The sequence below is a fragment of the Ranitomeya variabilis genome, chromosome 5, assembly GCF_051348905.1.
Source record: "Ranitomeya variabilis isolate aRanVar5 chromosome 5, aRanVar5.hap1, whole genome shotgun sequence".
NCBI lineage: Eukaryota > Metazoa > Chordata > Amphibia > Anura > Dendrobatidae > Ranitomeya > Ranitomeya variabilis.
Window position 1 is genome coordinate 423,334,140 of NC_135236.1, and position 13,593 is coordinate 423,347,732.

At 40.4% G+C, this 13,593-nt stretch overlaps 1 protein-coding gene across 2 annotated transcripts in view; it reads left to right on the plus strand.

The window, feature by feature from the left end:
• MYRFL (myelin regulatory factor like) overlaps positions 1 to 13,593 on the plus strand; it is a 365,303-nt gene that overhangs the window by 154,780 nt on the left and 196,930 nt on the right. For both annotated transcript variants that reach the window (XM_077265271.1, XM_077265272.1), the window contains one exon: positions 5,803 to 5,998. In XM_077265271.1, the coding sequence (XP_077121386.1) occupies positions 5,803 to 5,998 (196 nt within the window). The remainder of the gene's footprint in view (positions 1 to 5,802; positions 5,999 to 13,593) is intronic.

The window sequence follows — 13,593 nt, forward strand, 5'->3', positions numbered from 1 at the left end:
TGGGCGCACAGCAGAGATTGGAAGGGAAGGAGCACCATTTGTCTTTTTGAATGCAAAATTTGCTGGAACAATTGGTTGACGCCATGTCGCATTTGGAGAGCCTCTGATGTGCCTAAACAGTGAAAATCCCAACCAAGCGACACCATTTTGGAAACTAGACCCCTCCGGGAACTGATCTAGATGTGTGGTGAGCACATTGAACCCTTAGGTGCCTTACAGAAGTTTATAACGTTGAGCTGTGAAAATAAATAAAATCTAATTTTCCCCACAAATATGGTTTAGCTCCAAATGTTGCATTCTCATAAGGGTAACAGGAGAAATTGCACCATACAATTGTTATGCAAATTTTCCTGAGTATTCTGATAACCAATATGAGGGAGAAAACTACTGTTTGGGTGCACGGCAGAGCTCAGAAGGGAAGGAGCATCATTTGACTTTTTGAATGTAAAATTTCCTGGAATCAGTAGTGGATGTCATGTCCCATTTGTACAGCCCCTAATGTGCCTAAACAGTGGGAACCCCCACAATTGACCATAATTTGGAAACTGGACCCCTCAGGGAATGTATTTAGATGTGTGGTGAGTAGTGATGAGCATTCCGATACCGCAAGTATCGGGTATCGGCCGATACTTGCGGTATCGGAATTCCGATACCGAGATCCGATACTTTTGTGGTATCGGGAATCGGAATCGGAAGTTCCCAGTGTATGGTTCCCAGGGTCTGAAGGAGAGGAAACTCTCCTTCAGGCCCTGGGATCCATATCCATGTAAAAAATAAAGAATTAAAATAAAAAATAGGGATATACTCACCCTCTGACAAGCCGCGACGTCATCCCTCAGGTCCTAAATTCCCTTCTAGGAATTTAGGACCTGAGGGATGACGTCACGGCTTCTGATTGGTCGCGTGGCGGTCGCATGAGCGGCACGCGACCAATCAGAAGCCGTGACGTCATGGAAGGTGCTGAACGCGCTCATTTTAAGCAAAGAAGGCTGCCGGTTCACAGCGGTAAGGTCCAGGCTGCGTCGGAGAGGTGAGTATATCAATATTTTTTACTTTAATTCTTTATTTTACACATTCATATGGATCCCAGGGCCTGAAGGAGAGTTTCCTCTCCTTCAGACCCTGGGAACCATCAGGGATACCTTCCAATACTTGAGTCCCATTGACTTGTATTGGTATCGGGTATCGGTATCGGCGAGATCCGATACTTTGCCGGTATCGGCCGATACTTTCCGATACCGATACTTTCAAGTATCGGACGGTATCGCTCAACACTAGTGGTGAGCACCTTGAACCTCCAGTTGCTTCACAGAAGTTTATAACATTGAGCCATGAAAATAATATAATCACATTTTCCTCACAAAAATGTTATTTTTAGCTCCAAATTTTGCTTTTTCACAAATGCTGAGTATGCCAATACCCCATATGTGGTGCAATACAACTTTTGAGGCACAGTGCAAAGCTCAGAAGGGAAGAGGTGCCATATTGGAGTACAGTATTTTGCTGGAATGGTTTGAGGGTGCCATGTCACATTGGCAGAGCCCCTGAGGTGCCAGAACAACGGAAACCCCTGTAATGCTGCTGCAGTGCAGTATAGTGCAACTTCCACCAGGGGGAGCTAGTGAGGAAAGTGAGGCTGCACACACAGAGTAGCACCACAGAGCAGCAGCACAGGTGCCACCAAGTGGCGAGAGAGTGGTCAGACAAGCCGAGTCAAAAAACAGTCAGAAGCAGAAGTACCAGAGGTTGCAGAAGTACACGTGGTCAGGAACAAGCCACGGGATTCAGCAATGGTTGGAAGCGGATAAGACAAAGACAGAAGGCAGAAGCGAGTCCGAATACAAGCCAAGTCAAAACCAGGGACTCAAACAAACTTACAGGGAAACACTGGGAAAGGGCAGAAAGAGGGAGTCAACAGACATGGGGCAAGTCAGGGATCACAGCAGGACAAATCAAGATCTACCACAGTAAGGTACACACGCCGAAGGCAGAACTATAGCTGACACCGCCAGCAGGATGCATCGGAGCTAAATAGCAAACCTGAACCCAGAATGAGGCAGAACAAAGTTAACCCTTGATATCATCCGTCCGGGAAAAGGGCAGACAGGACAAAACCCCGGAACGGATCATGACACCCCTTATATGTAAACTCATTTTACAAACTACATTGCCCAATGAATTCATCTAGAGGTGCAGTGATCATATTGACACCACATGTGCCTCACATTTTATACCACTGAGCAGTGAAGAAAGAATAAATTACATTTTTACCACTAAAATGTTGTTTTAGGGCCAAGTTTTTAATTTTTCTAAGGGGTAATAAGATTTTTTTTACAACAAACTTAGGTCCATTTTTTCAGACACAGTGCAAAGCTCAGAAGGCAAGGAGTGCCGGATTTTTCTGTTATGGTTTGCAAGTGACATGACCCACTGGGAGAGCCCAAGAGGTGGCAGAACAGCAGAACCCACATAACTGACCCCATTTTATAAACTACACCACTCAATTAATCTAGGGTTGCAGTGATTATATTGACACCACGGGTGTGTCACAGAATTTTTTACCATTGTGCAGTGAAGAAAAAAATGTCTACATTTTTAGGCCCCTTTCACACATCAGTCTTTTGCCGTCAGTCTCAATCCGGCAAATTTTGAAGAAACCGGATCCGACAAAAGTTGCCACTGGATCCATTTTTTTCTCATAGACATGTATTAGCGATGGATTGCGATGGATGGCCTCACGTTTCATCCGTTTTTGGCCGGATCCGTCGAAAATTGTTTTTCCGGTGGCTGGAGAAAACAGACATAGTAAAGTTTTTTATGTCTGTCGAGAAAACGGACAACAACGGATCCATTTCCGTCCGTCGTTTGCTAGAATGGAAGCCTATGGCGCCAGATCCGTCAAATGATGGAATCCGGCGACGGATTCCATTTTTTTTAACTGCGCATGCTCCGATTTTTTTAGGATCCAATTAACTGGATCAGCTAGTCGGATCTGGTGAAAAAACGGATCCGTCGCTCAGTTTTTCACAATCTGCGACGGATCCGTTTTTTTCAACATTCGACGGATTGTGATTGATGGCAAAAAACTGATGTGTGAAAACAGCCTTAGCATCAAAATTTAGTTTTGGCCCCAGATTTTACATTTTCATACAAAAAGTGGGTAAAAATGGCACCAAAATTTGTCCCACAAATTCTACTAAACGTGGCAACACCGCATATGTGGCTGTACACTACTACTTAGCCATACAGAGAGACTCAGGAGGAATGGAGCGTTATTTGCCTCCTGGGGCGCAGATGTTTCTAGAACAGTTTGCAGACTCCATATACAGATCTCCTAATTGCTAAAAGAGCAGAATGCCTCCTCAAGTGACCCAAGTTTGAAAATTATACTCCTTTGGGAATTGGTCTACAGGTGTAGTGACGATTTTGACTCCATGGGTATTTTCAAGAAACAAGCAGCAATCAATGTTGCTGAGTGAAAATTTCAATCTGCCGTGGTAATGACCAATATGCTGTATTGACCAGTATGATGCACGCACCAGTACATTGCAGTCACCAGTACGTTATGCCCAGCACGTGCTTCTGGAGGCATGCACCCGTAAGTTAGGCGATCTTTCTTCGCTTCAGAAATGCCAAACGTGGACCCTATATATGGTTTAGATACACTGTGGGGCTCAGAAGGGAGGGGGCATTTGGATTTGGAAGCGCAGAATTCACTGGATTTCTTTTCGCGAGTGAGGAGCTTTTCCAGAGCCTTTGTGCTACCAGTAACATGGAAGCCCTTTATATTTCCGTTAACAGATGAAAGACTTGAGTGAGGGCTTTCTTTTTTTGTGGATTGAGTTGAAGCTTTTATTTGGAACATTTTACATAAAGTTTGCGATTACATTTAGCCGGCGCTCTTCGCTTACCACTTACTTTGGGTAAGTAACTCTGAGGCAGCAGAGTTACTCTGGAGTCTGTCTGGCCTCTGTTCAGCAGTGTCCTTCTTTTCATAAGTGCATAAAACTGTGTATGACGGCACTTTTATGCAATCCTAAAAAGACTGACACCACCGGATCACTGATCAGATGACGTCCACAGTGCCTCCATCTCCCTCATTATAGGGAATTTTCCACCAGAGGTTCTGTCTCTATTTCAGAGTTTTACATGGAAACCAGCAAGCGCTCAGCGCAGAGTACAGGATAAATGTGTGCCGTGCCTAACTGCGATCTTTGGGAGGCAGAATGAAAAAATTAACAGCAGGTGAAGAATTGGATTTATTTATTTTTTACACCATTTTTCATGTGCTATAAGTGACTAGGCGACTTTATTCTTTGGGTAGGTGCGATTACAGCGATACCAGATTCATATTGGGTTTTTATGTTGGTAAGGCAGTTTTTTTCTTCGGGTCAGTACAATTACAGAGATACCACATTTACATTGTTTATTTTATGTTTTGGCGCTTTTATACAATAAAAACTTTTATGAAAAAAATTATTATTTTTGCATCGCTTTATTCTGAGAGTTATAACTTTTTTATTTTTCCGCTGATGGAGCTATACCATGGCTTGTTTTTTACATGACAAGATAACGTTTTCAGCGGTACCATTTTTTTTTATATCCGTCTTTTTGATCGCGTTTTATTCCACTTTTTGTTCACCGGTAAAGCATTGTTTTTTGCCCTTTTTTTTAATATGGTATTCACTAAAGGAGTTAGCTAGTGGGACAGTTTTATAAGTAGGGTCATTCTGGATGTGGCGATACTAAATATGTGTACTTTTATTGTTTCTATTTTTCATACATATTGTATCATATTTATTTATGGATACAATACCTTTTGATTTTTTTTAAATAATTTTACAATGATTTAAAAAAACATTTTTTAGTTTTTTTTTTACTTTTTTACTTTGTCCCGCTATGGAACTATCATTTTTTGCAAGCTGATTGCTTGTACAGCATGGGGATGCAGCAGCATCCCTGTGCTGTACAAACTGTCAACTCTGCACTGACAGAGAAAGTTGCATATCATGCACTGTGCATGATCAGCAAGTTTCCTAGCTCTGATGACCTGTATGTCATCATGACGACATTGGGTCACCATGGTAATGATCGGGATACCACGTCATGCCGCGGGGTCTCCGATCCAAGTAAAGGGGGGGCTGTCATCCCTCAGCCTGCTAAAACTTTTATTTTAACTTTTCACTTGCTTCAATAGTCTCCATGGGAGACTAGAAGCTGTGATCATCTGATAGCTTGTGCTACACACAACAGGGCTTCAGCCCTGCTCTGTTTAGGAGAAATGTTCACTTGCTATGAGTGCCGACCGCTGGGTGGTGCTCATAGCTATTCGGCAATGACAATCACATGATCCTCCTGCAGACCCCGGGTTGTCATGCCAACTCAACGGTGGCCGGTGGTCATGTGACATAGGTGACGACGGGCGGGATTAATAACACACTTCTGGCGCGAGCATGTTAAATGCTGCTGTCTGAGATTGACAGCAGCATTTAATATGTTAACAGCTGCGTGTGGAACACGATAGTAAATTCCAAAATTGCTTGTACCTACAAGCAGTATCTGAAAATATCCATCTGTGAAGATGGGAATAATCCTTTAAACTTTTTAATGATAGAGTTTACTAATAGAACAGTGTCTTCTTCATGATCATTCGTGTATTTCTCATAAAATATGCATAGTATACATTTTATATTTAAGCTCAGATGCAAAGCTATTATAATTCCTTTCTAATAAATCCTTGCAATATTTATATACTGTAATGACTTTGCCAGAATTGTTTAATCATCCTATTCTTTCTTATAGTCCTGCCGTGGGATATCAAGTAATTACCGACAAAGGATTTAACTTTTCTACAGTGGATGATGCATATGTATGCCAGAAAAAGAACCACTTTCAGGTGACAGCTCACATTCGAGTGCTTGGAAACCCCAAATATATAAAAACACAGTTGGGCTTGAATCCTGTTGACAGCTTTTATCTGAAAGTCTTTGGAGTAAAGGTAAGTGGCATATTACATATTTTTATATTTCTGGAATGATTTATTATATTATGATATGAGAAGTATTGAAAACCATGGCCTAAATATGGCCTTTCTAAAGTCGGAGCTTGTGGGAAACCAACACAAACATGGGCAGAATATGCAAAGTCCATGCAGATGGTTTTGTACCTATGATACCAGTAGATGGTTTTAACCACTGAGTCATCATTTTATATGAAATGGGGTGTTAGGTGTCGAGTTTCCACCGCTGCACAGGGGGGATCTCGAACCATGTCCACTTCGGTCTCCCATTCTCCTCCAGTAGGGTTGAGCGAAACGGGTCGATCATTTTCAAAAGTCGCCGACTTTTGGCTAAGTCGGCGTCTCATGAAACCCGATCCGACCCCTGTGCTTGTCGGCCATGCGGTACGCGACTTTCGCGCCAAAGTCGCGTTTCAATGACGCGAAAAGCGCCATTTCTCAGCCAATGAAGGTGAACGCAGAGTGTGGGCAGCGTGATGACATAGATCCTGGTCCCCACCATCTTAGAGAAGGGCATTGCAGTGATTGGCTTGCTGTCTGCGGCGTCACAGGGGCTATAAAGGGGCGTTCCCGCCGACCGCCATCTTACTGCTGCTGATCTGAGCTTAGGGACAGGTTGCTGCCGCTTCGTCAGAAGCAGGGAGAGCGTTAGGCAGGGTCCACTAACCACCAAACCGCTTGTGCTGCAGCGATTTCCACTGTCCAACACCACCTTCGGTGTGCAGGGACTGTGGAAGCTATTTTTTTTTTTTTTTTCCCCTCAGCGCTGTAGCTCATTGGGCTGCCCTAGAAGGCTCCGTGATAGCTGTATTGCTGTGTGTACGCCACTGTGGAAACCAACTGCTTTTTTCAAAGCACATATCCTCTTGTTCCTTCCTTTCTGCACAGCTATCTTTTTTGTTTGTCCACACTTTTTATTTAATTTGTGCATCAGTCCACTCCTATTGCTGCCTGCCATACCTGGCTGAGATTACTGCAGGGAGATAGTAATTGTAGGACAGTCCCTGTTTTTTTTTTTTTTTTGTGGGAGATTAAGATTGGCATTTCTGCTACAGTGCCATCCCTGTGTGTGCCATCTCTCACTGAGTGGGCCATAGAAAGCCTATTTATTTTTTCCGTGATTTGTGTTCTAAATTCTACCTCAACACAAAAACACTACATCAATCAGTGGGAGAAAAATATTGGCCTCAGTCAGGGCTTGTGTGCCACTGCTGTGTGTGCTATCTCTCATTCAGTGGGCTATAGAAAGCCTATTTTTTTTTTTTTTTTTTAATATTATTTGGTTTCTAAAGTCTCCCTGAAAAAAAAAAAAAAACCTAAAAAAACAGTGGGAGAGTAATATTGCCCTTTCAGCTTGTGTGCCAGTCTTGACTCCTGGGTGTGCCACCTCTCTCCCTCTCATTCAGTGGGCCATAGAAAGCCTATTTTTTTTTTTTTTTAAATATTATTGGGTTTCTAAAGTCTCCCTTAAAAAACAAAAAATACATAAAAAAACAGTGGGAGAGTAATATTGCCCTTTCAGCTTGTGTGCCAGGCTTGACTCCTGGGTGTGCCACCTCTCTCTCTCATTCAGTGGGCCATAGAAAGGCTATTTTTTTTTTTGGTTTTTTTAATATTATTTGGTTTCTAAAGTCTCCCTGAAAAAAAAAAAAAAACATAAAAAAACAGTGGGAGAGTAATATTGCCCTTTCAGCTTGTGTGCCAGTCTTGACTCCTGGGTGTGCCACCTCTCTCCCTCTCATTCAGTGGGCCATAGAAAGCCTATTTTTTTTTTTTTTAAATATTATTGGGTTTCTAAAGTCTCCCTTAAAAAACAAAAAATACATAAAAAAACAGTGGGAGAGTAATATTGCCCTTTCAGCTTGTGTGCCAGGCTTGACTCCTGGGTGTGCCACCTCTCTCCCTCTCATTCAGTGGGCCATAGAAAGCCTATTTATTTTTTTTTTTAAATATTATTGGGTTTCTAAAGTCTCCCTTAAAAAACAAAAAATACATAAAAAAACAGTGGGAGAGTAATATTGCCCTTTCAGCTTGTGTGCCAGTCTTGACTCCTGGGTGTGCCACCTCTCTCCCTCTCATTCAGTGGGCCATAGAAAGCCTATTTATTTATTTTTTTTAAATATTATTGGGTTTCTAAAGTCTCCCTTAAAAAACAAAAAATACATAAAAAAAACAGTGGGAGAGTAATATTGCCCTTTCAGCTTGTGTGCCAGGCTTGACTCCTGGGTGTGCCACCTCTCTCCCTCTCATTCAGTGGGCCATAGAAAGCCTATTTATTTTTTTTTTAAATATTATTGGGTTTCTAAAGTCTCCCTTAAAAAACAAAAAATACATAAAAAAACAGTGGGAGAGTAATATTGCCCTTTCAGCTTGTGTGCCAGTCTTGACTCCTGGGTGTGCCACCTCTCTCCCTCTCATTCAGTGGGCCATAGAAAGCCTATTTTTTTTTTTGGTTTTTTTAATATTATTTGGTTTCTAAAGTCTCCCTGAAAAAAAAAAAAAAACATAAAAAAACAGTGGGAGAGTAATATTGCCCTTTCAGCTTGTGTGCCAGGCTTGACTCCTGGGTGTGCCACCTCTCTCTCTCATTCAGTGGGCCATAGAAAGGCTATTTTTTTTTTTGGTTTTTTTAATATTATTTGGTTTCTAAAGTCTCCCTGAAAAAAAAAAAAACATAAAAAAACAGTGGGAGAGTAATATTGCCCTTTCAGCTTGTGTGCCAGTCTTGACTCCTGGGTGTGCCACCTCTCTCCCTCTCATTCAGTGGGCCATAGAAAGCCTATTTATTTTTTTTTTTAAATATTATTGGGTTTCTAAAGTCTCCCTTAAAAAACAAAAAATACATAAAAAAACAGTGGGAGAGTAATATTGCCCTTTCAGCTTGTGTGCCAGGCTTGACTCCTGGGTGTGCCACCTCTCTCCCTCTCATTCAGTGGGCCATAGAAAGCCTATTTATTTTTTTTAAAAAATATTATTGGGTTTCTAAAGTCTCCCTTAAAAAACAAAAAATACATAAAAAAACAGTGGGAGAGTAATATTGCCCTTTCAGCTTGTGTGCCAGTCTTGACTCCTGGGTGTGCCACCTCTCTCCCTCTCATTCAGTGGGCCATAGAAAGCCTATTTATTTATTTTTTTAAATATTATTGGGTTTCTAAAGTCTCCCTTAAAAAACAAAAAATACATAAAAAAACAGTGGGAGAGTAATATTGCCCTTTCAGCTTGTGTGCCAGGCTTGACTCCTGGGTGTGCCACCTCTCTCCCTCTCATTCAGTGGGCCATAGAAAGCCTATTTATTTTTTTTTTTAAATATTATTGGGTTTCTAAAGTCTCCCTTAAAAAACAAAAAATACATAAAAAAACAGTGGGAGAGTAATATTGCCCTTTCAGCTTGTGTGCCAGTCTTGACTCCTGGGTGTGCCACCTCTCTCCCTCTCATTCAGTGGGCCATAGAAAGCCTATTTATTTATTTTTTTAAATATTATTGGGTTTCTAAAGTCTCCCTTAAAAAACAAAAAATACATAAAAAAACAGTGGGAGAGTAATATTGCCCTTTCAGCTTGTGTGCCAGGCTTGACTCCTGGGTGTGCCACCTCTCTCTCTCATTCAGTGGGCCATAGAAAGGCTATTTTTTTTTTTGGTTTTTTTAATATTATTTATTTTCTAAAGTCTCCCTGAAAAAAAAAAAAACATAAAAAAACAGTGGGAGAGTAATATTGCCCTTTCAGCTTGTGTGCCAGTCTTGACTCCTGGGTGTGCCACCTCTCTCCCTCTCATTCAGTGGGCCATAGAAAGCCTATTTATTTTTTTTTTAAAATATTATTGGGTTTCTAAAGTCTCCCTTAAAAAACAAAAAATACATAAAAAAACAGTGGGAGAGTAATATTGCCCTTTCAGCTTGTGTGCCAGGCTTGACTCCTGGGTGTGCCACCTCTCTCTCTCATTCAGTGGGCCATAGAAAGGCTATTTTTTTTTTGGTTTTTTTAATATTATTTGGTTTCTAAAGTCTCCCTGAAAAAAAAACAAAACATAAAAAAACAGTGGGAGAGTAATATTGCCCTTTCAGCTTGTGTGCCAGTCTTGACTCCTGGGTGTGCCACCTCTCTCCCTCTCATTCAGTGGGCCATAGAAAGCCTATTTATTTTTTTTTTTAAATATTATTGGGTTTCTAAAGTCTCCCTTAAAAAACAAAAAATACATAAAAAAACAGTGGGAGAGTAATATTGCCCTTTCAGCTTGTGTGCCAGGCTTGACTCCTGGGTGTGCCACCTCTCTCTCTCATTCAGTGGGCCATAGAAAGGCTATTTTTTTTTTTGGTTTTTTTAATATTATTTGGTTTCTAAAGTCTCCCTGAAAAAAAAAACAAAACATAAAAAAACAGTGGGAGAGTAATATTGCCCTTTCAGCTTGTGTGCCAGTCTTGACTCCTGGGTGTGCCACCTCTCTCCCTCTCATTCAGTGGGCCATAGAAAGCCTATTTTTTTTTTTTTTAAATATTATTGGGTTTCTAAAGTCTCCCTTAAAAAACAAAAAATACATAAAAAAACAGTGGGAGAGTAATATTGCCCTTTCAGCTTGTGTGCCAGGCTTGACTCCTGGGTGTGCCACCTCTCTCCCTCTCATTCAGTGGGCCATAGAAAGCCTATTTATTTTTTTTTTTAAATATTATTGGGTTTCTAAAGTCTCCCTTAAAAAACAAAAAATACATAAAAAAACAGTGGGAGAGTAATATTGCCCTTTCAGCTTGTGTGCCAGTCTTGACTCCTGGGTGTGCCACCTCTCTCCCTCTCATTCAGTGGGCCATAGAAAGCCTATTTATTTTTTTTTTTTAAATATTATTGGGTTTCTAAAGTCTCCCTTAAAAAACAAAAAATACATAAAAAAAACAGTGGGAGAGTAATATTGCCCTTTCAGCTTGTGTGCCAGGCTTGACTCCTGGGTGTGCCACCTCTCTCCCTCTCATTCAGTGGGCCATAGAAAGCCTATTTATTTTTTTTTAAAATATTATTGGGTTTCTAAAGTCTCCCTTAAAAAACAAAAAATACATAAAAAAACAGTGGGAGAGTAATATTGCCCTTTCAGCTTGTGTGCCAGTCTTGACTCCTGGGTGTGCCACCTCTCTCCCTCTCATTCAGTGGGCCATAGAAAGCCTATTTTTTTTTTTGGTTTTTTTAATATTATTTGGTTTCTAAAGTCTCCCTGAAAAAAAAAAAAAAACATAAAAAAACAGTGGGAGAGTAATATTGCCCTTTCAGCTTGTGTGCCAGGCTTGACTCCTGGGTGTGCCACCTCTCTCTCTCATTCAGTGGGCCATAGAAAGGCTATTTTTTTTTTTTGTTTTTTTAATATTATTTGGTTTCTAAAGTCTCCCTGAAAAAAAAAAAAACATAAAAAAACAGTGGGAGAGTAATATTGCCCTTTCAGCTTGTGTGCCAGTCTTGACTCCTGGGTGTGCCACCTCTCTCCCTCTCATTCAGTGGGCCATAGAAAGCCTATTTATTTATTTTTTTAAATATTATTGGGTTTCTAAAGTCTCCCTTAAAAAACAAAAAATACATAAAAAAACAGTGGGAGAGTAATATTGCCCTTTCAGCTTGTGTGCCAGGCTTGACTCCTGGGTGTGCCACCTCTCTCCCTCTCATTCAGTGGGCCATAGAAAGCCTATTTATTTTTTTTTAAAAATATTATTGGGTTTCTAAAGTCTCCCTTAAAAAACAAAAAATACATAAAAAAACAGTGGGAGAGTAATATTGCCCTTTCAGCTTGTGTGCCAGTCTTGACTCCTGGGTGTGCCACCTCTCTCCCTCTCATTCAGTGGGCCATAGAAAGCCTATTTATTTATTTTTTTAAATATTATTGGGTTTCTAAAGTCTCCCTTAAAAAACAAAAAATACATAAAAAAACAGTGGGAGAGTAATATTGCCCTTTCAGCTTGTGTGCCAGGCTTGACTCCTGGGTGTGCCACCTCTCTCCCTCTCATTCAGTGGGCCATAGAAAGCCTATTTATTTTTTTTTTTAAATATTATTGGGTTTCTAAAGTCTCCCTTAAAAAACAAAAAATACATAAAAAAACAGTGGGAGAGTAATATTGCCCTTTCAGCTTGTGTGCCAGTCTTGACTCCTGGGTGTGCCACCTCTCTCTCTCATTCAGTGGGCCATAGAAAGGCTATTTTTTTTTGTGGTTTTTTTAATATTATTTGGTTTCTAAAGTCTCCCTGAAAAAAAAAACAAAACATAAAAAAACAGTGGGAGAGTAATATTGCCCTTTCAGCTTGTGTGCCAGTCTTGACTCCTGGGTGTGCCACCTCTCTCCCTCTCATTCAGTGGGCCATAGAAAGCCTATTTATTTATTTTTTTAAATATTATTGGGTTTCTAAAGTCTCCCTTAAAAAACAAAAAATACATAAAAAAACAGTGGGAGAGTAATATTGCCCTTTCAGCTTGTGTGCCAGGCTTGACTCCTGGGTGTGCCACCTCTCTCTCTCATTCAGTGGGCCATAGAAAGGCTATTTTTTTTTTTGGTTTTTTTAATATTATTTGGTTTCTAAAGTCTCCCTGAAAAAAAAAAAAACATAAAAAAACAGTGGGAGAGTAATATTGCCCTTTCAGCTTGTGTGCCAGTCTTGACTCCTGGGTGTGCCACCTCTCTCCCTCTCATTCAGTGGGCCATAGAAAGCCTATTTTTTTTTTTTTTTTAAATATTATTGGGTTTCTAAAGTCTCCCTTAAAAAACAAAAAATACATAAAAAAACAGTGGGAGAGTAATATTGCCCTTTCAGCTTGTGTGCCAGGCTTGACTCCTGGGTGTGCCACCTCTCTCTCTCATTCAGTGGGCCATAGAAAGGCTATTTTTTTTTTGGTTTTTTTAATATTATTTGGTTTCTAAAGTCTCCCTGAAAAAAAAACAAAACATAAAAAAACAGTGGGAGAGTAATATTGCCCTTTCAGCTTGTGTGCCAGTCTTGACTCCTGGGTGTGCCACCTCTCTCCCTCTCATTCAGTGGGCCATAGAAAGCCTATTTATTTTTTTTTTAAATATTATTGGGTTTCTAAAGTCTCCCTTAAAAAACAAAAAATACATAAAAAAACAGTGGGAGAGTAATATTGCCCTTTCAGCTTGTGTGCCAGGCTTGACTCCTGGGTGTGCCACCTCTCTCTCTCATTCAGTGGGCCATAGAAAGGCTATTTTTTTTTTTGGTTTTTTTAATATTATTTGGTTTCTAAAGTCTCCCTGAAAAAAAAAAAAAAACATAAAAAAACAGTGGGAGAGTAATATTGCCCTTTCAGCTTGTGTGCCAGTCTTGACTCCTGGGTGTGCCACCTCTCTCCCTCTCATTCAGTGGGCCATAGAAAGCCTATTTATTTTTTTTTTTAAATATTATTGGGTTTCTAAAGTCTCCCTTAAAAAACAAAAAATACATAAAAAAACAGTGGGAGAGTAATATTGCCCTTTCAGCTTGTGTGCCAGGCTTGACTCCTGGGTGTGCCACCTCTCTCCCTCTCATTCAGTGGGCCATAGAAAGCCTATTTATTTATTTTTTTAAATATTATTGGGTTTCTAAAGTCTCCCTTAAAAA